This window comes from Trachurus trachurus (assembly GCF_905171665.1).
Source record: "Trachurus trachurus genome assembly, chromosome: 18".
NCBI classification, from domain to species: Eukaryota; Metazoa; Chordata; class Actinopteri; order Carangiformes; family Carangidae; genus Trachurus; species Trachurus trachurus.
In genome coordinates this window covers 21,255,203-21,280,783 of record NC_139909.1, presented here as the reverse complement: position 1 = coordinate 21,280,783, position 25,581 = coordinate 21,255,203, and the positions used below count along the sequence as shown (strand labels likewise).

At 42.3% G+C, this 25,581-nt stretch overlaps 1 protein-coding gene across 1 annotated transcript in view; it reads right to left on the bottom strand.

Annotated features, from left to right (window-relative positions):
- The window catches only part of LOC311001989 (mitogen-activated protein kinase kinase kinase 11), a gene marked incomplete at its 5' end in the record, with an annotated part of 44,931 nt that overhangs the window by 8,440 nt on the left and 10,910 nt on the right, over nucleotides 1-25,581 (bottom strand). The window contains 5 exons of the mRNA XM_083993169.1: nucleotides 1,639-1,755; nucleotides 7,180-7,426; nucleotides 8,765-8,940; nucleotides 10,692-10,840; nucleotides 14,579-14,759. Coding sequence (XP_083849295.1) covers nucleotides 1,639-1,755; nucleotides 7,180-7,426; nucleotides 8,765-8,940; nucleotides 10,692-10,840; nucleotides 14,579-14,759 — 870 coding nt within the window. The remainder of the gene's footprint in view (nucleotides 1-1,638; nucleotides 1,756-7,179; nucleotides 7,427-8,764; nucleotides 8,941-10,691; nucleotides 10,841-14,578; nucleotides 14,760-25,581) is intronic.

Sequence of the window (25,581 nt, the reverse complement as noted above, 5' to 3'; positions counted from 1 at the left end):
TGTATGAAACAATAGCATGGCCATGTTAGCAGGTCTGTGATGTAACTATAGCACAGTAAAGCTAATGTCATAAGGCTAACAAGATTACAGAGGCGATACCAGCTAATATATTTGTATATGCAAACATTTGCTAATTAGCACTGAGTACAGGGTATATCTGAGGCTGAGGAGAAGGGGAATGCCAGTCATAAACCAAAGTAATGGGCAAATAAAAAACATTGATATGCTTTAGTCCTTCCAGTAAATGTTAAGATATTCAACAAATCAAAAGATGAAGCTGTTATACTGCTAAAGGAAAGATCAGTGGGATTCATTTTATCAGGACCATGGAGATCTGTGCCAGATTTCATCCAACCTAATGCAAGAGTTCATCTCAGGACCAAACTCTATACCTCTGGTGCTGGAACAGGAAGAAGTAAACCAGTTCAAAAAGTCCAAATATCTGGGATGGTTTTGTTTTGTTGGTAATGAATTCAGTAGCCTTTTGGTCAAATGAGAAACAGATGATGATTCTGTGGGTTTCATTGTGCCCTTCTTTATTAATTTGTAAAAGTCAAACCAAAATCTTCTTTACTGGGCTCTGTGGGCAGAGACAAATCACTCTGGCAGCTTTCTGAACCTATAAGTTTGGGAGGCTCCGGCAATAAATCACTGCTTTCTACTGAGAGGGCAAGTATAATTATCCACTAAACACATTTTAATGACAAGCACACTCATGGCTTAGTGATTGCCATTAAAGAGAGTCATTAGGAGGTAAAGAAAACCAGCCCTCTGTTTAATGAATAAATGAAGCTAACAGATGTTTTGGATTTACGAACCAGTTTTACAGATAAATGTTTCACCCCAATTTGTGCGTTTATGTCAACCTCCGGTGGTAATTGTTTCGAAAAATCCTGTTCGCTGCCCGTTGCCGCACCACAAATTTCCTTTTGGGTTTTGTTAAGGCGCCCTGTGACCTACTGCCTACGATTTGCCTTCGAAGGGAAGCAATCTCGGGGCGTTTGTCTAAGAGCCTGACAAGCAGAGGAGTATTGTAAATCTCTGCTGCTGCTGCAACCCTTCTCAACCCCTTCTCCTGGAGCAATGAATTCCTCCCGGCTTATTTTTAATTCAGTCAACCGCACTGTAGCCACTTCATGCATATAAAACTGTGGACTTTTTTTGCTTGGAAAATACAGCTCAATGGCTCCCCCTGCTGCGGCAATGAGCCGACTGCAGGCAGGGGGAACTAGAGCAACGGCTGCAGTGGACAAAGGCTGCCGAGAAGTGCTGAGCCACTAAGAGGAAGTCAGATAATATTTGGACTGGAACAGACTATTGAAAAGGGAAAAGGGTGTGTGTGTGTGTGTGTGTGTGTGTGTGAGAGAGAGAGAGCAGCAGGCCAGGGAGGGGCAAAAAGAGCAAGAGGGGGCCCACAGGGAAACAAGGGAAGACAAAGAAGACAAGAGGGTGGTTGAGAGCACATGAAAGAGAGTATTGGAAACTGAGAGAAGTAATGTTGCAACCGAGTTTGTGAGTACACGCAAGAAGGCCACAGACAGAGATCCCACATTCTTTGTTTTTCTAAACGTCTCTGGAAGAGCACGCAAATGTGTGTGTGTGTGTGTGTGCGTGCGAAGGAAAAGTGCCTGCACTCACGTTGGATTGCGCGGAAACGTGGGCCGAAGGAGGGCGAGGAGCCTGAACCCAGATCAGGAGAGTTGCGTCTCTTTTCCAGGCCTGGGGATGCCTGCACTGTGATCTTATGGATGAAATCTGAAAAACACAAACAAACACACACACAGAGACCATTAAAAAAATATAATATGTAATATTTATAAAATATAAAGCTTGCTCTGACTTTAAATAGAAAGTACTTCTTTATCGGGTTTCATTGAAAAACGAAAAATGAGCTGAACACAGATGCACTGATGGAAAATTTCTTGGCCAATTCCAATTTCTGCATATTTTTTGTGTTTGTTGTTGTTGTAAAAACTACAATTTACAGCTGCATAAATATCCTGCTGCTTTTCTTCAACAGACAATTCAATCACATGTTGATAATTAACAATTAAATAACTAAATGAAAGGCTCTTGTGGTGGTTTTGATTCCCTGCACAATATCATGGTGGTTGTTTTGCAGCTCTGATCTTGGTTCCAGAATCATTATACTCCAGATACTACACCTTGATTCTACTGAAGGATACAATCATTCCAGAAAGAATCAAGCAGTTACAGGATATAAACTGCTGAAGGTTCTATGTGGAACTTTCCCTTTAGTAGTTACTGACACAGATGGCCACTGACTGAACTACATGCAGTATCCTGTTGCTAGCATACAACTCTAGGTTAGCACTAGCGGCTATCCTGGGCAGCGGCCAAAAAAGGGACATGATGGATGAATTAAGAAAGAAATACAGAGCGGTACGGTGCTTGGGTAGGGCCAATTTTAGGATCACTAAGAATAGAAGAAAGAGCAACCTGCCCTTCTTTTCTCTTGCCACCGGACCATGTGGAGTTTCAACTGGGACAGCATAACAACAGGCAGATGGAAGGAACCAGAATCATGACTTTTAAGTTACATTTCTATTATTGTTTGACTATAAACTATATTTTATACTGACTCTCAGCACTGGAACATCATCAAAACAAAAAGTAGAGAAATGTCTGGCTGCAGGACTATAACTGGACTAACTTGAAACAGGATTCATAGTATAATACTGTTCTCAGCTGATCTTGACGCCAGTTTTCCCTTGGTATCTCTCACATTACCATTTGGCAATTTTTGTTTGGATGTAATGCTAAGCTTTGCTAGTGCTGCACAATGGGACAGCATCAACCTCACTGCAATTTCAGCCTGAGTCATTTACATAGAAATAAGCAACCAAGAAAGTCAGGGAGGGTTTCATTCAAGGTACATTATAATGTTCACTGACACTACAAAGGAGTATAACACATGTAATACAAATAAATGGCTTCCTATTGGTACTTTATATAGTAGTGCATTGGAGGTCTGGATATTTCAGGGACATATGATTACTGAAGGCAGAGATTTTAGCCTCAGCTCTAATCGTGGTCCACAGCAATTAGCTACTAGGAAAAGACCTGGTGGAGCAATTCAGTATTTAGTGGCTCTTGAAACCTGCTCATAGCGTTCTGCACAGCTTGGTGGTTATGAGGAGAGAAAATCTCACATAGATTCAATTATTCTCTCTTCCCTTAAAAATGAAAAACACATTTTGGACTTGCTGGGAGAAAAAAATATATTACTTTTTTCAAGAAATTCATATATTGGAAAATTGAATGAGTTATTGCATTTTCTTCAAATACTAAAAAGAGTAAAGGTGCAGTAAGCCGTGTCCAACAAAGCCTCCAATACACCATAAGGCAGAGTTATTGCTTACCTGAAAACACTAAAACTGCATTTCTCCCTGTATATACATACAAATACACTGGATGCTGAGTTCTTTATTTCTCTAATATAATACTCGCATCATTTAAATTTGTTTCTAACATTATACAACTGCATGATTAGATTTCAGATCTTAAATTACTCTGTGTCACAGAGCTGAGACAGGTGAAATAAACATCCAAAATAAAACTTCTTGAAAGAAATGAAAACAAAATGAATTAGATTAACAAACCATGAATAAATGATTGTTTTTCTGGGAGGTATTCATGGGATGTATCTGATACAACAGTTGGATCAGCTTCCTATCCAGATAAATCCAGACTGTGCCACATTCAGAAATGAGAAAATATGAATATGAAAAATAATTAAATCTAAATCTATTAAATCCATTACTGGTAAGTTATGTGCAGATCTAATAGAAATAACTGATTTTGCAGGCTACACATCATTAAAAAGGTCTGACACCTAATCTCACTCCAGCTTTTTAAATCCACTGTGGCTTCCACTGTTTTCCCAGGAGGATTGCATTGATCTCAATTCTCCTTAATCTCTAGCTAAACTCCACAAATCTGTTCTGTCAATTAATAAAAGCAAGGCTCCAGACAGTTTACCTCCAGAACTTTATTTAGTCTTCACTGCTATGTTTGAAGTTCTTTACTCAAACCCAAGTCAGTTATGAATCTATTACCATGGACCAAGCACTTTATTTCTTTGTATGCAGATGATATACTGTACGTTCACTATACTGCAACTTATTGCATTTTGTAGTTGACATCCACATCCCACCTTCAATTGTGAATATGATTAAAAAAACAACAACAAGCAGGCTATGTATGACAGAGGCAGGAATGGATTTTCAAAGACTGATCATCATTATCATTTCACACTTACATCTCGCAATTTCTTAGTGAAGTGATTTTACCATAAACCTAGAGAGTTTATATGGAGGAGCAAATAATCCCGGCTGAAACTGTCAACTCTCCAAAGATAAAAGAACAAAGGGGGTGTTAGGTGTCTCCTAACTTTCAGTGCTTTCCCTGTGTCCAAATGATTAAATTCTGTTTCTTGGAGGCCAGTGGAAGAGAACATAGTGTACCCTCACAAGTTACAATATATGGTTTACTTCAACATTTAACTTCAACAGTCAACTGGAAAAATGTGAGGATAGAGGCCAAATTTCTCCAACACCTCAGAGCAGCCCATCTTGAATACAAGGCCTCCTGTAAGCTCTGTGGGAGATGGACCTCTCCTTATAAAACTCCAACCCAAATTGGAGATAAATATGTCCGACAGAGGATCTTCCAGGACCTAAACCATCAGACTATTTATTTTAATTTCACACAACATACTCCACTTGCACTTTGCCTAAACTGACAGCCTCACCATCACCAAACTGCACATTTTCTCATGGTGTGAGAGAGAGGGCTTCAGAGATGCTATCAAGCATAATGTCAAAAACAATTCCCTACTTGCCAGAAGTCTTATTACCCCATGACAGCTCCAACTTGGAACTGTGTGTTAGCTGGCCAGAGATGCTGCTGGCTAACTGGCCGTACAGCTGCCAAGGTGCTCAGAGCTTGTAGATGGAAAGCTCCTCATTCTGTCAATATACAAAGATGGCTTCTTGCCTTCATAGACAGAGCAGGCACGGAAGACTGGGCTGCCAACGTGGACCGTACCCCAGGAAAAACAGAAAACAGTTCAGACTGGAAACAAGTGATGGCTATAATAAAACCCCCTGATATAACTATCCTCTGTGTCCATAAGGTCCGGGGTAGGTGGGATGGTAGGGAGTCAATGGAAACATGTGGGAGGGGCTGTTTGTCAGTTTGATTGTGATTATGCTCATCTACTTTATTAATTATCTACAAACATGTAACCCCTCCAGTGCTTAAATACCAATGAGATTCATTATGCTGTTTGACATCAAGACTTAATCGTAATGAGATGATTCAACTGCACTAACTGCACATCAGGCTCCACAGCAAGCAGCTATAGCAACATTAGCTTACTACTGTTTTGCCAAACTGGCTAAGTAGCAAAAGAAGCTAATATTTTCAAAAACACAATAATGTGCTGAGCCCTGTTTGTTGTCAAATATTGCCTTAACAGAGCCAAATTTATAATGCATCAATTTCTTTGTCCTACATATTAACTTTTCTGCACTCCAGTCAGTAGCACAACTCTAAAAAATGGCAACTGTTTATAACCTTTAAACCTTTAAATCCTAATAATAATTCATATATAATAACATTCTTTGCATGTGCTAATGCATGTGTACTTTTGGAGCATATGAGGTTAAGTTACTCCACAGGGGATAAATTCAAGAGCAACACAGGATGAAGGAAAAGATAATAAAAATAATTTGGGAAATAGGAAGGAAAAGCAGATATGGTCAGGGAGGCAAGAGGGAGGAGGGCAGAAAGGTGAGGAAGGGAGGGACACCTAAAGGGAAAGAAAAAAAGAGAGAGAGAGAAAGAAAGAGAGAGAGAGGCATAGAAAAATAGCAAGAAAGCGAGAGCCAACAGTATATCCATGGACAGGAAGTGTTGAGGCGTGGTTGGCTCACTCTCCCCTCTCATCAAACCCCCACCACCACATCACTGCCCTGCTGCTGCTGGGAAAGGCCTAACCACAACACACACACACACACACACACACAAACACACACACACGCACATACACAATGTATTTATGCATGCTTGCTCAGCCCATAACACACTCGCACACACACACACTGAACACAGTGGATGGGAACTGCAGCGGGCTGTGTGACTGTGTAACAGTGGAGGGGATGTAAGGAGCAGCAGCCAGCTGAGTAGCAGAGGGAAAACAGCAGCTCGGGCTCAACAGTGTCACACAGTTCACATGTCAACAGCTCACTCATGTTGTTCCAGGGGCTTTTCAGAGTAAAATGTGAGAGACTTCATCACTTCAGACACTTTTTATGATGAAAACAGTTCACCTTTGACTGAGCCTGTGATGCAAACCTTGAGCAAAGCCAAGTTCCAAAATTACAACATTTGCACCACAGTACTCCCTCCTTCACTTCCTCTTCACGGTTCTCTGGTGCATTTCTTTTTTTATATATATTGTTGTTTGTTTTTGTTGAATCAGAACTGGGATGTCTACTAGGAGTGTGCATTGGCACTGCACTCACAATTCGATTCGATTACGATTCACCAGGTAACGATTCGATTCAATTCTACGATGCATTGCGGTGCATTGCGATGCATTGCGGTACATTGCGATGCATCAAAATTCTACAGCACACAAGGCAAATTTTTCATCAGTCTTGAGGCAATACAGATTTTATTGGCTGCTATGCAATGCAATGCAATGCAATTTTATTTGTATAGCCCGTTTTTACAAACAGTTTGTCTCAAAGGGCTTTACATGGCATCGTAGCAACATCCTCTGTCCTTAGACCCTCACATCGACTGAGGAAAAACTCCATGGAAAACCCTTTTAACAGGGAAAAACAGGAGAAACCTCAGGGTGAGCAACAGAGGAGGGATCCCTCACCCAGGACGGACAGACGTGCAATAGATGTTGTTACAGACATGTGTGTGTATTATCACTCTCCTGTATCTTTACCGGAAATGCCCCCGTTAGTGATTGAAACTTCACAACTTTATTGTCCACTCGAGACCAGAAAATAAACAGTGACATAATCCATTATGCCACGTTGCCGCATCGATGCTGAATCGTGTATCCCCCGCATTGCGATGTATTGCCGAATCGATTATTGTTGACACCACTAAATTGTCTACTCAAGAGCAACAAACCTTGGGGCATGCTGATCTTCTCGCCGTTCTTGCTCTTGAGCTTGTGCTTCTTGAAGGTGCCCTTCCTCTTCTTGACGTTGGGTTTCTCCTGGTTCTGGTTCAGGTGGAGGATGAGGAGGCTGAGCTCCCGTTCGAACACGTCCTGCTCCCACTGAGCCAGCTGCTGCTCGCGCTGCCGCAGGAACTCCTCGTGGGACTTCTGCTCCAGAGCCGCTCGCTTCAGCTCCTCCTCGCGGCAACGCAGCTCCTGATGGAGGAGAGGAGAGGAGAGGTCAGGAGGTGACACAGTCAGCGCTAAGTTTCTAGTCAGCTGTCGGCGTTCAAACCAGCAACCTTCTTCCGCAGTCTTACCTCCGCCTGGGCGACAGTGCAACGAAACGCTAAAGATGCTCATTGCAATGAAATCTTTCATCATAATTAATGGCAACACAACTCAAAACTGCCGCTTGACATTTCATTTGATGTCCCATGGTTTAGTGTTTGATCTCACATTGTTGGCACAACTGAACAGGTTTCAGAACAGGGGGGTTATCCTGCAGGGATCTTACATTAAACACTGATGAAAATGAAAACAAAGTTCAAAGTAAAATGAACATCCAGAAGTGAAATTCATGTGATATGTGATTGATATTAATAAGTTTATTCCTTTTCTAAAAGAAAAATTGCAGGAACAAACACTCAAACTTTTGCACAGATTTGTCTATTAACACTCTACATTTTCTCTTCTCCTGTGTTTCATGTTAAGCAATGATCAATAAAATATATCTTTAATTTTAAGAACTAAAAACCATCTCAGTGAAGATCCACATCTCCTCTCTCAGGCTTTTCACTGTATAGCCAATCAGAAGAGAGGAGGTTCTGAGCCTCTCTTCTGATTGGATAATAGAAATAAATCAAACTCAGGTAAACACTTAGAGAAATCCAACTCTGTTAAGTTGGATAGTGGATCCGTGTGGGCAGGATTTGGGATGAAACTTAGAGCTAGTTGGTTATGACATCACAAAGTCACAGAAGTCCTGACGGCTGGTTCCCAGGCTCAGTTTGTGGATACAGGCTGTGTGCATTTCTCTGTGGACTGAGGATTTGATACTTTCAATTCAAATATAGAACCTAGAGCTGCTTTATAATCAGAGAGGATCTGAAAAACAACCTTTTTACCGTACAGGACTTTATTATTATTATTTATTATTTTTATTATATAAGCTTTGATCAACAATGGTTTCCTCAGCTGGATCTAAAATCAGTATTATTCTGATGTACAACAAAAGCTTTTGTTGCAGGTTTGGTAAAACATGAACAGTTCTGGAGGGTTTTGCAGTTGGTATTGTCCTTTTCTTTCAATTCACCAATCACAGCAACAGTATTTGCATGGTTTGGTGCCTTTGGGTGCCTTTGATCATTTATGGTTTGATAAATGGCTGATCAACCACTCTCAGCCATTTCAACAGCAACACTACCACAAATACATAAATGTCTGAGGATAAAATGAACATCAAACGGTATGTTTTCATTTTGGTATATTTTAGGAATTCAGCAAATTGCAAACTTGAAGGTCACTCAGTCGTTTACAGCTCGGGCCTCTTACTTTCTCTTTCGCCCGGAGTTCATCAAACATGTCCTGAATCTCCAGTTTCCAGTCCTCCTGCAGGGAGTGGAAGGAGTCCTGTGGCATCTCCTCCTTCACCTGCTGCTCCAGGGCCGTCAGCTGGGCCAGGATGGAGCTAAAGTTGGGTCTGCGGTGGGGGTCCTGGTCCCAGCACTCTGCCACATAAAGGACAGACACAATCAGACGCCAGCTTCCACACCACACAAAAGGTATAATGTGTATAACTAGCGGTGCGGTTGCATATCTGAACGTATTCTTGATGTTGCATTCACGTGAAATTGGGCAGACGTCAGACAGACAACAGACGCTGCATGTAACAGGATAAACAAGCGTCTATGTAATCAAGTGGTCCGCCAGCACGAGGCAAAACAATACAGGTGTGACAATATGTTGTCATGGTGATGTTGTATTGTTTACCTGACCCACATTTTACCGTCTTTCTCTCGTTGAGTAAAATGACATCCGATTGGTTTGCCGACGGCCGTCTGCCTGACTGCACCTGAATGCAACGTCAGTGCCTCCGTCCTTCCTCACACTACACAGTGGTGACAGTTTTAACAAAAGCTACCTGGAAAACTTTCTCCCCGAGCCGACAGCTCCGGTGAGTTTCCGTGGTTACCTACGGTCACGCTGCCACTGAACGAAAAAAATGGCGATGCAACATGGCCGCCTCGGTTCAGTGCATCGTCCACTTGTAACGACTTGTAACAACTCATTCTAAGGTACGAGAAAGCTTTCATTTGTATGCGGGTGTGATTCGACTTCAGTGAAATACGTATTTATGAAAGCAATATTTGATTTTTGATAATAAAAAGCCAAATAAGTTACATAGTGGGGCTTTAAGGAGTTTTATGTTAACAGGAGCTGTTTGGTTAAGTTACAAACGGTTCTATTTAGTTCGGTCCTGACTCCATAAATAACATCTTGCTTCCTTAATGCAAATGGAAAATTATGACACCAAACATGACAAATCAGACAAATGTGTTTGTCTCCAGCACAGTTTCACTTCTTTCAACAGTTGTCTTGAACCGAAGGACCTGAAAGAAGGAAGTCACTCACTGATTCATCACGATCCCCACACATACTGATCTGCACTGAAAGAAGTCGACTTTTATCGCCCCGTTGAAAAGGATTTAAGACTTCAAACCAGGTCAGATGATATTCTGAGCTGGATGTTCCTGCACGTAAGAGCCTGCAGGATAGTGCAATACCTCTAATTTTTATTTACACAAACTCAGGCTCTTGTGTGAGCTTGTGTGAACACAATCTAGAGTCAAGTTGATTGCTTATTCAAAGTGTTACGCTTAATTAACTTGCTGCGGGTGGGATCGCATAATTTGCTGCAGCACTTTGGGCATTACAAGCAGATCAAAAAGCAATCCGATAATTAATTAATCCTCTGAGGTGGTTATCGGTGGTTTTGTGCTCTGATCTGTTTTTATGTTGTTTTTTTTTAAAGACGGCTATAAAAGACGACCAATCAAATCAAGAGAGTAGGTGGGAAGCGGGGGGCCTTTTGGAAAACAGCAGGTAACAGACTGGGAGTATGTTATCAAGAAACCAGATGATATTTTGAAGATAAACATGATTATCAACATATTGAGAGATCCAGCACTTCCTCTCCGTGCTTGGGTTATTTGCATGCATTTGTTTTCTCAATTTCATCCCAGGCTTTGAGGAAATGGAAAGAGAGCGTGCTGGGGACACCAGTGAGCTCACGCAAAGAAGACTCTTACACCACCAAACTGAATTACATTCCGACACATTACATTCCTGCTCCATCTTTCTTTCTTTTTTGTGTCATTGTCATGTGAGCTACTACACTAATATGAATTTCCCTCCTCGGGATGAATAAAGTATTCTCTACTCTACTCTACTCTACACATGCAAACATCATGAGTCCTACCTGACATGAGCTGGGCGAAGGGTTCGGGGCATGTGGAAGGGATGGGCAGGGTCAGCTTGTTGACAGCCACTCCATAAGCCACAGCAAGTCCATCGATCCCTTTGTAGGGAGCCTCTCCTGTTAGCAGCTCCCATAGCAGAACCCCATAGCTGTAGAAAAACACACACACACACACACACACACATACACACAGGGCATGAGAGAGGAAGCTCAGAAAAGTACTGGACATAGTACATGTCCTGAAACAAGCTCTGTGTACAGTTTTCGAGGCAAATGCGTAGCCGGAACTACATTCCGAGTGACTTCAAAATCATAAGTAGTTCCGAGTATTTGCTTCATGTGTCGTAAGTGTTTTGGAGTTGTTGGATTGTGTGTTTAGTTTGATGAGGGAAATGTGGAAATACCATGCGCCTCTGTTGCGTTAGCTGAGCAGCTTGCGTCTCTGCCCCGCCAATCAAAAAACAGCTTGCACCGACATTTAAAGGTAATGAACCTACTCCTAAAACTATAGGGATTATGGCAATAGGCACATTTGCCAAAATGTTGAACTATCCCTTTAAGGTGCAGCAGAGTAAATATACTAAATAATATTTTCATTTCAGAGTATTTTAATACAACATCCATGCGTGTTAACATCACTTTACCTTATAGTCCACCAGGCCATGTGAGAATGTTTTCATGTTCATGAGATTGTGGTGCAAATAGCTAATTAGTTCCTGCTGCAGCTTCACAGTGAAACCCTTCCAGTAAATAGCATTATGGTTAATTATGGATTTTACCGCAAAAGCAGCTCAATAAATCAGTAAAATTACCAGCACCAGGATTATCTTAAATCTGAGCGGTAACTAGTGCACTCCAGGTCTCCAGCAGAAAATTCAAGTCAGTGTGGAGAGTTCAGATCAGTTCAGATCAGATCAGATCAGTGGGCTGCCACAGCTGCTGGTGTTCAACCACCACCAGGGAGTGCAAAGGTCATAGTCACTTTGAAGCTGGACTACATTTTTTTTCTATTTCAGGGAAGTGGAATAAGCTGAAACCCCAACACTGACATATCATTCCTCATAAAGGTGTGATGAATGGGAGTCTGATATCCATTCTACTACATTGCTCCGTTTTGTTCTCCACAAACTCCTGGGGAATCTATCTACAGTTTGACTCTGGTGAACAGTGGCTCTGTGAGAAATTTTCCACTGAGCAAAAAGTGACAGGATATAATGTTGGTGATGGCAGAGGGACCGAAGTGGAGCTCTGGGTAGTTAGAACCAAAACGATGAGCTGAAAGAGGCTAAACAACTTCATACAGAGGAACTTCACCATTATGACTCCTGAAACAAATTGTTTAATCTTTGTTTTTAAATCTTATCCAGGTTTTCAGGTAACAGGTAAAAAACTAATAAGAGCAGGCCATATTGAGCTCCAATAAACAAATAAACACCTACTTCCAGACTATTAAAACACTTTATATGACGATTTTTAAACTATAATTCATTTAGATAACACTCAACACATACCATCTATTGTCTGTGGTGTGTAGATAATTCATGATGACTTTGCTTTCCACAGCACGTTAGGACTTTTACATTTATTATCACAGCACTTCAAAATGAAGCCAAAGGCATTTGTGCAGTGGAGTATTGAAACACGTGCCTACAAAGCAGCCTGAAGCCATGCACGCAGAACGTGCGCAAACAAACACTCGCACACAAACACAAACAGGACTTGTGTGAGCCCACACAATGGGGAGCAGCCTGTGTCCCAAGAAGATGAAGCATGGTGTAGGACTTGGATCTTCCACACTGTCAATTAGCCCTCGCCCTCGACCTGACTGAAGGCACTGTGGAGGCTCGCTAAGTGGAGAGCACAGGCCGCAGCCTTTTTTTATTTAGTTCTTTAATTACAACTTCCACACACTGTGACTGTGACCGTGCAGGAGCTGCTGCTGCTGCTGCTGCTCGTCGGCTCGGCCCCCGAGGCGGTCGCCGTCTCTCTCTCTCTCTCTCCGCGTGGCAGCTTTGGAGACGAGCAGCGGTGGACAAATGAGAAAGAATAGTAGAACAAAGATTACTGTTCATTTTCAGAGCGGGGCTTCCTGCCTGCCTGCCTGCCTGCCGCTTGTCTGCTATACTCCGACATTCTGCTGTTTTCCAGATTGTGCGACGATTGCTGTGAAAATGAGGTTATGTGGATTTGGTGTCGATAGATAAGGCAGATGGAAAGTGAGAGGATGTACGTGTGAGATAGTGACAAGGCACAAACTACACACTCAATCATTTAAGTACCCGACATTCTTTGGTAACCTGCACCACAGCATTATAATTTCAATGTTCTCAAGGACACTTTTAAAAAGGGTGCTCACGTGGTTTCACAAAAGGCGCTTAAAGAGCCCTTAAAGAATGGATAAAACAGTCCAAAACAACAGGATTAAAATTAAACCATAGCATATGAGAGCATCTGCTATATCCACAAAGGAGCACAGCCGTGAATGTGTTATTGCTTTAATAAATAATTTACATACATTTCCCTTTTGCAGAGCAAAAACAGCTCCGTGCTTCATTCCAAATGCAAATTCAGATGCGGCACTTAAAAGCCATCATGAATCCCCTCTCAACAAATCACACAGTTGTTGTAGTCGTTATTATAAAACCACTAACCATAATTAAGGGATTTTCTCTTTTTGTGTAGATGTGACCAAACGCACACACACACACACACACAAATGCACGCACACACACGCACGCACCCAGAACTATTCCAGATAAAAGGTTGTGGTTAGGTCTGGTGTGTGGCCTCCTTCTCTGTCTATACTGGAGACAATGGGACAGTGTGCAGCACACATGTTCCACAACAAAGCACAGAGCAGCTCTTTGAAGAGACACCATCACATGGCTGCAGCGGCCTTGCTGCAATCAATCACTCTGTCCGTCCATCTCTTCATCGCCTGCCCCCACCACCACCACCACCACCACCACCACAACCCAGGTCCACTGTCCCAACTGCAGATAATTGGTGCACAATATTGAATGTCCCAAGATTTAATATTGCACTGCACACATTTTTCAGACTTTACACAAGAATCCGTCTCAACGTACCTCCTAGAGTAGCCAGACTGGTGTGACTCAAGTTGAGCAGAGATCATATATAAATTTTACAGTGCGTAGGTGACTGGCTGTCATTTCAGCTTTGTTGCGAAGTGTTTTATGCCGCACGTCCTTGTGAAATCCTGCGCTACATAAATCCCTCTCAGAGAGGTCTCTATTACCATAAAAACACTAACGACAGCCAGCCAGACACATTCATCAAGGGGAGCTTTTTAAATGTGGATTGTCAGAAAATTATGTTTTGGTGAGGCAATAATGTTGAATGATACTGGGACAAGCTGTGACATTTTCATCAAAAGTTGTCTCTAGATAACAAATTAACATGATGGTATTAATTTCCTCAACCTTTGTGCCCTATATCACGGTTAAATGTATAGTATTTATATGAATATACTGTATATACAGTAAATGGTGGTGGTAGGTGGTTTTTGAAACTTTAGACAGTTCCCTTTGTTAAGATAAGCTAATTTCCTGAAGCTAGGAGATTTTAGAATGGGTATTTCCCAAAATGTTGACTATTCCTTTAACCCTTCACCACCCACTGGCCTGTGTGGGTTGTGTTGCTTCTAATTAAAACTGGGCCCGCTGGGTTAAGTTGCCATGACAATCTACAACCCCATTAGTTACAAATCATGAAAGGCACAACAGGCTTTTGATAAGTTAAATAACTTGGAAGCACACCTGCACACATTATAAAGAGCCTGGATTTGGTTCATCTCAATTCCATTGTAAATACTGAGCTTCATAGACTTGGGCTCTCACGCAGAGAGACACACACAAGACACTCACCTCCAGACGTCGCTGCCCTTGGAGAAGGTGGAGGACTTGATGACCTCGGGGGCCATCCAGGCGTAGGTGCCGGCTGTGCTCATCTTGGTGGTCTTGTGCCACTCTCTAGCCAAGCCAAAGTCTGTGATCTTCAACGTCAGGCCCTCCATGCATTCATTCTCTATGGGCTGAGCCAGGAGGACTATAGAAGGAGGAAAGACACAGTTAAACATGATGAGATGATAAGCATCAATATGCAGACTATACTATGTGCAATTTTCTTATATGTAACTGTGAGAAAAGTCTACTAAACTGAACTTTATCTTCGACACATGTTCACACATTCTCTCTGGTTTTCTCACTTCCTCTTCCTCTTGTTTTTAGAGCACTAGTCCATTTGCATTAAATTCATCAATGTGAGAGAACACATCTCCCCACCCCTTTAAACTGGTGATATTGTCAGTGCTGTGTGATTGGCTGCAATGCATACACATCATTTCTTAATTCTACTGGCTCTGTGGATGGCACGGTTCAGCTGGCATGCTGTGTCGAAATCATATGCACGACTGGGAGCAGGGCCAATGATGTATCCATCCTCGACTGACCTGTGTCGTCAGTCAACTGGCTCAACATGTTGGTCACATAGACAGTTAACACCATTTTCAAAATGATAGTTTGTAGCTCCAGTGTATCAGTGTACTGTTTAATGGGTTGGGTTGACATCCAGAATATTGTTTGAAAATTGAAAATTGTGATAAGGTGATGAGAACAGTAAAATGTTGTGAATATTATTCTATTCTATAGCACCGATGTGGCAGTCTGTTGGGCAGGGCCGTTGTATCGGGGAGAAAGGTGATGATAATTCTAGGGGCCCAGCGCCCGGTAGGGCCCACAAAAAACTCCAGTAGTCTAATCTTTATGACTGAATTATTCTTCATACTGAATAGTCATAGTAATGCTGCATTAGCATCAAAACAAAGTAGGCTAAATAAGAAATGATAATACATACGTAGTCTATGAAAAAAAGTGGAAAAGTCAGGGGGCTTTAGTATTCTTTCAGTGGGCCCAGAATTCCTAGCAACGGCCCTGCTGTTGGGATTCATTCATGTAAACCTGCGGTACCTGGGTGGCGCAGCAGTCAGAGTGAATATCAAAAGGTAATAAAAATGTAATTGGTTAATTCTGCTTTTCTCTTCTTTCTCTCACTCTTTCCCTCCTGTCTTCATCAGACATGGCAGCGTGTCTCCAATTTCAAATTAAAAGCCCTCAGCGGAGTCATGTAATAGCAACTTCATGACTTTGAGGCTACAGCGGTGGGCTGACGGTGCTTTATATAAAGGAAGCCGCTGATATTTGTTTGATTGAACTCACCTCACGCCCCCTGTGCACCCATATTACAAACTGATCACACACATAGCCAAATTCCCTCATGAAATTGTGCTAACTCTTCATACTGAAATAACCTTTGTGTGATTGTGTGCAATTAAGCAATATCACACGAGAGGGAGTGCTGTTGTACTGTATATCAGCACGGCTGTGATTCGGTCGTAGGCACGAGGCCGCAGGCCGAGTGCCGCAGATAATCACCGCACTGTGAAAAGTCCCAGTGCTGTTATACTGTATATCAGCACTATGGAATGTCTCGTTGTCCAATCAAATTGCTCGGTTGGGACCGGTCGGAACTAACTGTTGTATAATTGTTCATAACTGATACACAATCTCACCATTTCAGCTCTTATTTTGGTGACAGGTATGTTGTTATTTGTGTGGACAGATGCTCCGCTGTTATAGTAGTTATACCTCTAGATCGGTTTTAGGTCCAGGACAAAGTTGCAGCAAACAGTTAAATGAAGAATGAAGTAAAGCCAATTCCACTGATCGGTTGAACAAAGTGTTTTCTCTAAACTGACCATTCGAGATCCACGAAAAGAAGCCGTTTCTGCAGACAAGGTTCTTCAGGCATCAGCTAAATTGCTTTGAGTATAGAGCCTGAGAAACTGGATGCTTTATAGGCCGTAACTTTTCTAAACTGTAGTTCAAATGCTGGTTCCAATAAAATCAAAGCATGTCATAACACCAGAAAGATCAACTGCTGCTTTACAGCCACCCAGTGACCTCTGGTAGCGCTGTGGCCCAGTTCTACATGTCATGTGCAGCTGCACAAAACACTTATATAGAATCCTCACCATGAAGCTGTGATCTGACATGGCCCGGCTACGCTGCATTCGTCACTTCACACGTTCACAACATGTGTAGTGGTTTACACTGAAGAAGGCCACACCAGAACTTCTCCCCTTCTTCTTCTGAACATGAATGCAACAAGTTGAGAACAGTTCCTACAGTGTTTTTTAAATGTCCTTTATGTGTCATAGATCCAATAAATTCAATTCACACCTATAAAGAAATTATGTGTCAACAATATGTGCAATCGAAGACAGATATTTAAAGGGACATTGTGTAACTTCTCCTGTTATCTATTCACGAAAATCGATTATTTCGTTAAAAAGTATGTTTTTCATTAATCAGTAATCCCCCCCATCAACAAACTGAAGTGTTCCTTTCAGCTCTGAATTTGCCGTTCATATCATTCATATCTACATGGAGCGGGTAAGCTCGGTGCTGGCTGCCATGTCGTGTCGCCATGTTTTTACGTTCAGTGGCAGCGTGACGGTAGGAAACCACGGAAACTCAGCGGAGACACCGGAGCTGTCGGCTCAGGTCGAGGTGGCGTCTGTGAAAAGTCACCGCGGTAACGCAGTGAGGAGGAATGGAGCGTTACACTGATGCTGCATTCACCTGCAGTCGGGCAGACGGCCGTCGGTCACAAACCAGATGTCATTTTAGTCACAGAAGTCGAGAGAAAGCCGGTAAAACGTGGGTCAGGTAAACAATACGACATCGCCATGACAACATATTGTCACGTGTATTGTTTTGCCTCGTGCTGACGGACCACTTGTTTACATAGAGGCTTGTTTATGCCATTACGTCCGTCTGCTGTCTGCCCAATTCCACGTGAATGCAGCATGAAAAATACGATTGAGTTGCTTGTGATATACAACCGCAACGCTAGATGGGAGTAATTCCTACACAATGTACCTTTAAACATACAAAATATTTTAAATCAAAAGCTAAGGTGCTGGACAGAAGCCTCCAACCTCCGTGGGATGCAAGCTTCAGGAAGGTGAACACCACCTGCACCCATGTGACCTACATCATCTACTCACTTTTTGGCCTATACTTTACCACAGCCATGCTCACTGACACTTTATAAAACTGTGATTTTTTTCTTTCAACATATCAGAAATAAATACGCTTAAGATGATGATGATTGGCAGCAGGATTCAGTAAGAAGCAGCAGGATTCTACGTAGACAGCAGATGAACCAGATACGGATGGGAGCATACTGGTCTACATGCAGTCAGTCTGTAAACATGGACATAAATAGAGCGATTGCGAATGGGAAAAGTGCACACTGTAAAATGTAATAACCTATAAGTAAACACAGTTTGATGGCCAGCCAGCGCTGTGCAACCACACAGCGTTGGAAGCTTTTTCTCCAGGGCCGGTTTCTATGAAAATAGAGTATAATGCTGAGGATGTCGGTTGCTGTGGTGTGACTGTGTATCACATGTCTCAGTATGATCGGCAGCCGTGCCTCTCTTCCCCTTTGCTGGCAGCCTGGGCACCGCTCAGGGCACGGCTGGCCGTCAAACACAGGGAGGAGAAGCAGCGAAGAATTTGACTTATTATAGGGAAGTAAGACTCTTTGCTATTTGCAGTCACTTTCCGACTTTCTGGGCTCGGCCGCTCTTTTCCTTTTTTTTTTTTTTTTCCTTCTTTGGAGTCTTGCACAAAAAAAAACAATTTTCTCTTGTCTATCTTTCCTCTCACCACACACATATGAATTTTATCTTTTCTCAAAACATGTGAATGATTCCCTCTTTCTGTCTTTGTTGTCTCCGTCTTTGTGTCTCTCCCTCAGACATCCTGTGCTTCGCCTATAGCCCAGAGGCAGCGGGTTTTACGTCACAAAGGAATGCATCACAAGAGGTTGTGTTGTCTGCTCTGTGTGTGTGTGAGTGTGTGTGTGTGTGCGTCCGTGTGTGTGTGTGTATATGTTGACGGGTGGGAGACTCTGTCCTTTCATATTGTACATGCTTGACAAATCCTGCACGAAACTAGACACACTGACGACTTCCATGGCAACGCGTTTCGTCCACTCTGCTTCGGAGATAAAGACAGGTGCAAAGACAGACAACTAAAGGAAGTCTTGTCCTAACAGCCCAAACACTATTTTAAATGGGGGGGGGGGGGGCGGAAAAAACTGCATTAAGGTACGTCCATCACAATCTCAGAGATCGACTTGCGTCCCAGAAGGAGGCGCAGACTTCAAAATCTCAATAGTAGCCGACGGCCAAAACAAAAACAAGCTCCACAGTGAGGGAGAAAAGTGCCTGTTCATTTAACCTTTCTGCAGAAAATCAATTTCTGTCCATTCTACAGCTGACTCATTGTTTCTGTCAATGCCACAGGCCTTCAGGAAGGGGGTGGGAGCGGTGGTCATGTTAGGAGGAGGAGGAGGAGGAGGAGGAGGAGGAGGGTGGGGGGGCATTTACAGATTCTTTGCTCCACCTTTTTAGTCCCCTTGTCGGTAAGCAAGTGGTAAAAACAAGCCCTGGTCAATCACCTCTATTACCACCCAGGTGTTTACTGGCCATGCTTCCAGGAAGTGACGCTGGTATCAGCCAATTAGCCACCGGTACTGGACTGTTTGTTTGTTTTTTTTGTTGTTTTTTTTAAAGAAGAAGAAGGGAAAAAAACACAAACAGGACCTGATTTTGTTGTTCCTGCTCCCTGTTCATTGTGCACAATAAGCATGGTGCTATTTTAGGAGGTGGAGGTTAAGAGGGGTCACATGGCTTCCAACACTGACAGAGACAGACAGAAGGGAAGTGTAGATACTGTGGTAAAGTGAGCAGAGGTTGCAGAGAGAGAGAAAGAGAGAAAGAAAAAAAGAGAGAGAAAGAAAAAAAGAGAAAGAGAAAGAAAAAAAGAGAAAGAGAAAGAGAGAAAGAGAAAGAGGCGCTGAATGTTGATCGTTATCATATGATTGAGTGAGACAGGGCACGGCTAAAAGTGGCTGCCTGGGCATAGAAAGCAGAATTATAGATAATGGTGCACACACACACACATACACACAGAGTCACACACAAAACACTCATTCTACATAGGCGAACAGATACTCACACTCACATTCTGTGTCCATTTTTTAGCAAAACACCCAGCTGCACACAAGGAGCTATGTGTGAAAAATCACTGTGCATGTACACACGAACACACGAACACACGAACACACGAACACACACACACTGTGGGCATGCTTCTGAGGGACACACATGCTTGCACACATGAATGCTTGACACGCACAAACAGGGGTGTAGGCTGAATCCCACAGGTGTGTGCTGATGTGATGTGCTATAACTGCTGGACCATCTAAATCCTCAGTCAGGTTGTACCGCTTTGTATGAGCAAAATTTCATTTTTCGCATTTGTCATAATATTTATTGGCCATTTATCCAAATAAAATCAAATTAAGTGAATTATTCCAACTGTCACGATAATTCAAAATCCACAGTCTATGAGTGCTGAGGAGCCTGTACTGCAGTGGATGCTGCCAGGCCTATCAGTAAAGTAGGCTCCCTCTGTTCTCTTCACTAATGGAGAAACCTAGTGAGCTGTGCTGCTGAGCTTATAATGATGACACCAAAACCACCCAAGAAGTAATGAGGGGAAGGATTTTAGACACAACACCGCAGACGGAAAAATTGTGGGTAAGGATGAGACTGTTTGCTGCCTTTGCTACACCAATTAATTCAAACTTGATATTTTGAAGCGGTGAAAGCAGTAATTGCTGGACACAAACGTGCATTCAAAGAGAATCACTCCATAAATCCAGTGTGTGCTTTTTGTGTTTAGCCTAATTCCAACTTTCCAATTCCAACAACATTGCAACAAAAGCAATGTCTTATTTAAGACTGGAGGGCAATCTTTGCCAATGTTTGACCTTTGACCCCACTGTCTATGTACAGTTGGTTGATATTTACTACATCATGTCACATCCACCCACTTCACTTCTGCTCTGTAATGTAATAGTTGAATATTTTGAAAACATACTATCGTACTTCCTTTCTAAGAATGAGAGGATAATATGACCAATATCACAATATCTGTTCATTAAAGGGATAGTTCAACATCTTGGCAAATGTGTCTATTGCCTTTATTCCTATAGTCATAGCAGTAGGTTCATTACCTTTAATTATCGGTGCATGTTGTTTTGAGATCAGCGGGGCAGAGACGCTAGCTGCTCAGTGAACATAATGGAGGTGAACAGTACAGGTCCCAACAACTCCAAAACTCTCTTGTGGAGAAGTTGTGACCTGAACATGCACTATGAAATAATCATAACATTACGAGACAGAGTTGTTTTCGAGGCAAATGTGTAGCTGGAACTACATTCCAGACACGACTGCTCGGCAGAGTGACTTCAAAAGTGCGAGTAGTTCCGAGTATTTGCTTCATGTGTTGTAATGTTACATAATTATACATGATTATTTCATAGCACTACACTATGAACCTACCCCTATGACTTTAAGGATCATGGCAATAGGCTAATTTGCCAAAATGTTCAAAATATCCCTTTAAATACAGATGTGGTGTAGCCTAGCTTAGCTTAAAGACTGGAAGCAGAGGACAACAGCTAGCCTGGATTTGTCTAAACCAATTTCACCTGTGTGTAGTGGTACAGTGCACTTGCCTTATAATTGCCATCTGTTGAGTCTGTCAGAAGTAGAATCTACTGCTCTCTAGGAAATGCAACACTATCTGTAACTCTGTTGGAGTGTAGACGACTCCCTCTGCCCAGGGAGTCAGTGAAACTTCCTCATTTAAACTCTGGGTCAAACAGAAGTTGAGATATCATCAGAAAAACTTCCAATACTGTAGATCAAAAATATTGAAGCCTGGGGGCCTTTTATAGGATTTCTTGAAGGCGTAACTCGCACTAGCTCTCATTTTCTCTTACACACACGGATACAGTTCAACTCAGTGATGCAGAATGCTGTAAAACACAGTTAACACTCACAAATTATATGCATCTTGTTAATCTGTGCTCAAACACATGGAAAGCATTTTGTCTATCATGGGATATTAATAAGTTCACACAATGAGAAATGTTGGCAATCGGGGCAAAATAACTGCCCTCAGCCACAGGCCTGTCCTACCAAGTGCATGCACCAGCACTCACACACTGACTGTGACAGATAGGCCTGTCAAAATTATAATGTTATATATTCATCAAAAGGATATATGGATATGACCTTGATAATCTGTCCTGACTTTGATATTTCCTGTGTGTTTGTTTCGCTGAAAATTCCCATGATGCCAGAATAACAAGCAGTGTTATCACACTCATTATAGAGTTCTAGGAGTTTCACCTAACTCCTCAGTGAACCAGGTGAACTGAGGATAACGTGCGACTGAAGGATAATAAGTGTTTTCCCCTGAGGACTGTATAATTCCAGACAGAAAGTTTAGAAGAATAAGTTCCAATGGACTCGGTTTTAAAGCTGCACTCCACGGCTCGGGTGTGGGAACATTCTGAGTTTAAGCTGAATAAGAGAGGAGAGCCAGCATTTCTAATACATAGGCTCTACTTGGGCAGCCCACCCAGGCAGATAAAAAATCACTCCTTTTCACCTCAACACCTTCCTCTACACTCTTTTCAGACTAACTCATTTTTGGCCACACACCTGCAGTAACTGAGTGGAGACTGTGGGCTCCTCTGTGCACAGCAGCCCATGCTCCTGTCTACCAATAGTCTGCATGAGAGGCATTTAGGGAACATCAGTAGACTGGGAGACTGGAGCTATGAAAAATAGTACTGCATGCACACTGATCACATGCTGCACCACCGCCTATTATAGGTAAATCACTGAAGAACTGAAAGCCCATTGATACAATCGTGCCAGTATAACTTTCATTTTTATTACTTATGTTTAATTTTAAAAACAATATTCTTAAAAATTAAAAGTTAGTAGGCTAAAAACTTAAAATGCTACTCAGTATTTGAGCTGCATAAAATGATATAAAAGATATAAAATGATCTTGACAATTAAGATTGTTTATATTTCAATGAATCATGTTAATCACAACTGTATAGATATATTTTTTTTTACAATTCAAATAATCATGTCCAACCCTCCTGTAACAATGCAAATGTATTTCTTTTGTTATCTAATACATAGGCTCTACTGTCTTTATGGACTGTTTATGTTAATTGTTGTATTGTTTTCGGGACTACGGATGTAATTTAGCACATGTGCTAAATCCAGTGTATTTACAGTGGGTACGCTTGCACTCACTGTCCATTAATATGCATTGTCCCGACTAAATAAAAAAATACATTTTTTATATATCATCTAATAAAAAAATTGAACAGGTCCAAGAGCAGATTTATTGTAAAGCCACACAGGCACCTGTTATTACCCAACCCACATATCCATAGCAAATATACATAACTCCTGCTTTTATAAACCACCTTCACACACTTACAGTATATGTGCACATGGGTCCACAACATACACACCAAAAGACATGCAACCACGTACACATGCATGCACGTTGACGCGAGCAATGAAAGCGTTTCAGCAGTCTCAGCACACACATACACACCACATTCTTCTTGCACTTCCTGAGCTGAGGCAGAGTGCATCCACAGTTCAGCCCCGTTGGGCCTTCCTCCTCTCACCACCACTGTTACAATGTGGACGACTGCTGCGTTAGTCAGCTGCTTACTGGACAGCATGTGGCAACACACACTCTGTCCAAATCAGCCACTGACCCACATAACATTGAAGCCCTGCTGCTGACATCCTCCCAAACGGTACTGGAAAAAAAAAAAAGTTTCAGCTTAAAAGTGTTGTGGACGGGGGATCACAGCCACCCTCACGCCCGCAACGAGTAGCAAATAGCTGCAGCGCCATCAGTGGATACGGGACACGGGGATTTAGAGAAAGAGTGGAAAATGTAAGATTGTATTGAGCTCATAACATGAAGGATACATGAGCTCTTTTCCTTATCTACATCCTCCCTCCTGGTATCACATTTTGTAGAGGTGTGTTTACAAAAGTGCCAAACGGAGCAGGAAATCCAGCTCCCCCCCCTTCAAAAGGATAACGGCCGGTATCACGACTAGATCGGTCTTGCCCAGACAGAACATCTTCCTGATAGAGAGGCGACACACCGACAATGTTGCCACGAAAACACCGTGACTGATCGCCATGGCGACGGGACTCTGTTTAGCATTGTTTGTTGTTCAGAAACAAGAGTGTGTCAGTAGCAGACATGACTCCTACCAGCGGTGGCCTAGATATGGGTTTGGTGTCGGGGGCTGACTCAACCCCGCAGCACAGTTACCTTAGCAAGGAGGGTGTGTGTGGGAGGGGTTTTCATGGGACCTTCCAGGGTTGATTAAAGCATAACTTCATCCGTCCCAACCCCAATACGGACTATTTACATTCCCTACGTGCTTCGCGTCATTGAACAACAGCCTTAGGTCTATTTCATAACAGCTGAGTAAAATGCAGCCTTGTGCAAATCAGTTCAACTCTTGGGGAGAAAAAAAACAAAACAGCGTCAAATCATTTCTGAGAATTTATTGTGACATCACTACCAAAGCAGTGCCCTTGTATTTCTAGGAAGTTACAGCAGACACAGAGGAGAGGATTGCTAAAGTCAGTTATACTAAATCAGATCAACCTCATTGTGTGGAGGCCCGTCCTGGGCGCTAACAGCCTCATGCTAACACTGGTTAGCCCTCATGCTGCAGGCTTTCTCTTGTGTTTAAAAGATGAACAAGTAAAAAAGCCAGGAAACAATGCAGGATTATGTGAGTTACATTTTTCCTTAATATGATAATAGCCGTTTCCTTATTTCCAAGCTAGCAAATTTGTTGCATTTTTGCCTGGAATCCATTATCTTTAGCCTCAGTCACTGAACACTATCATGTTTGCAGCCTTCAAGTGTGTATTAACCCCTTTTTTTTTTTTTAATAGATCATTTTTAAATATATCATTTAAATATTAAAAAGTTGGGACGCCGTATACCTCAGTGGGTTGAGCAGGCGCCACATGCAGAGGCTATCCTATCAAAAGGCAAAAAGCCCCCAAAAAATACTTTGAAAAAAAAAAAAAAACAATAAAAAAAGTCATGTGGACACTGCATTTTCAAGCAGTTAACAGGGAAAGTTAGCTTAATTTACTTCCCCTCACAAAATTGCAACTGCATAACCAATAAATGACGTCTGAAACCAAAGACAAACCCGCTTCAAAACGTATTTCTAAGAGGCTATTTGTAAGTTTTCTCTGCCACCAATGTGGCCTCTGGCTGGCAGCAGACAGTGGTGACTGACACATCTTTGTCTTTGTAATACAAGAGGTAATAATACACCATCTGCCCAGCAATAAGTCCTGCAGGTAGATTGGAGGCCCCCAGTGTGTTGCTATCAGACAGCGGAGCCGTTACCTAAGTAGCCTAACAACAGTAACACTGTTATAATTGTAAACTGTCTGTGATGGATAAAAACAGAAAGTTTCACAGACGTCAGATCAGTAACTTCCATCTACACCCCCTGACATTCAAAAGGAGCAGAAGTCTGTGCTGCTCTTGGACATTTGCACCGTTGTGTTGGACAGTAGAGTACGGGCAGATAGAGGCTGTAACCTTCAGCTGCAGAACAGTCCGTCTCTAACCGTCCAGGCCAGAAACAAAAAGTCAACTCCACAGAGCCGCTCTCTGCCTCTTCACTCTGCACCTCACTTAATTACATTTTCTCTATAATTCAACGCTGGAGCTACATCTCCATCTCTCAGCGCATTTTCCTATGCATGCTATCATTCCTCACTCGCCAATGTCTGGTATTGTTGGACCGATATGCAATTTTGAAAGTAAATCAGGGCACTGCTTAT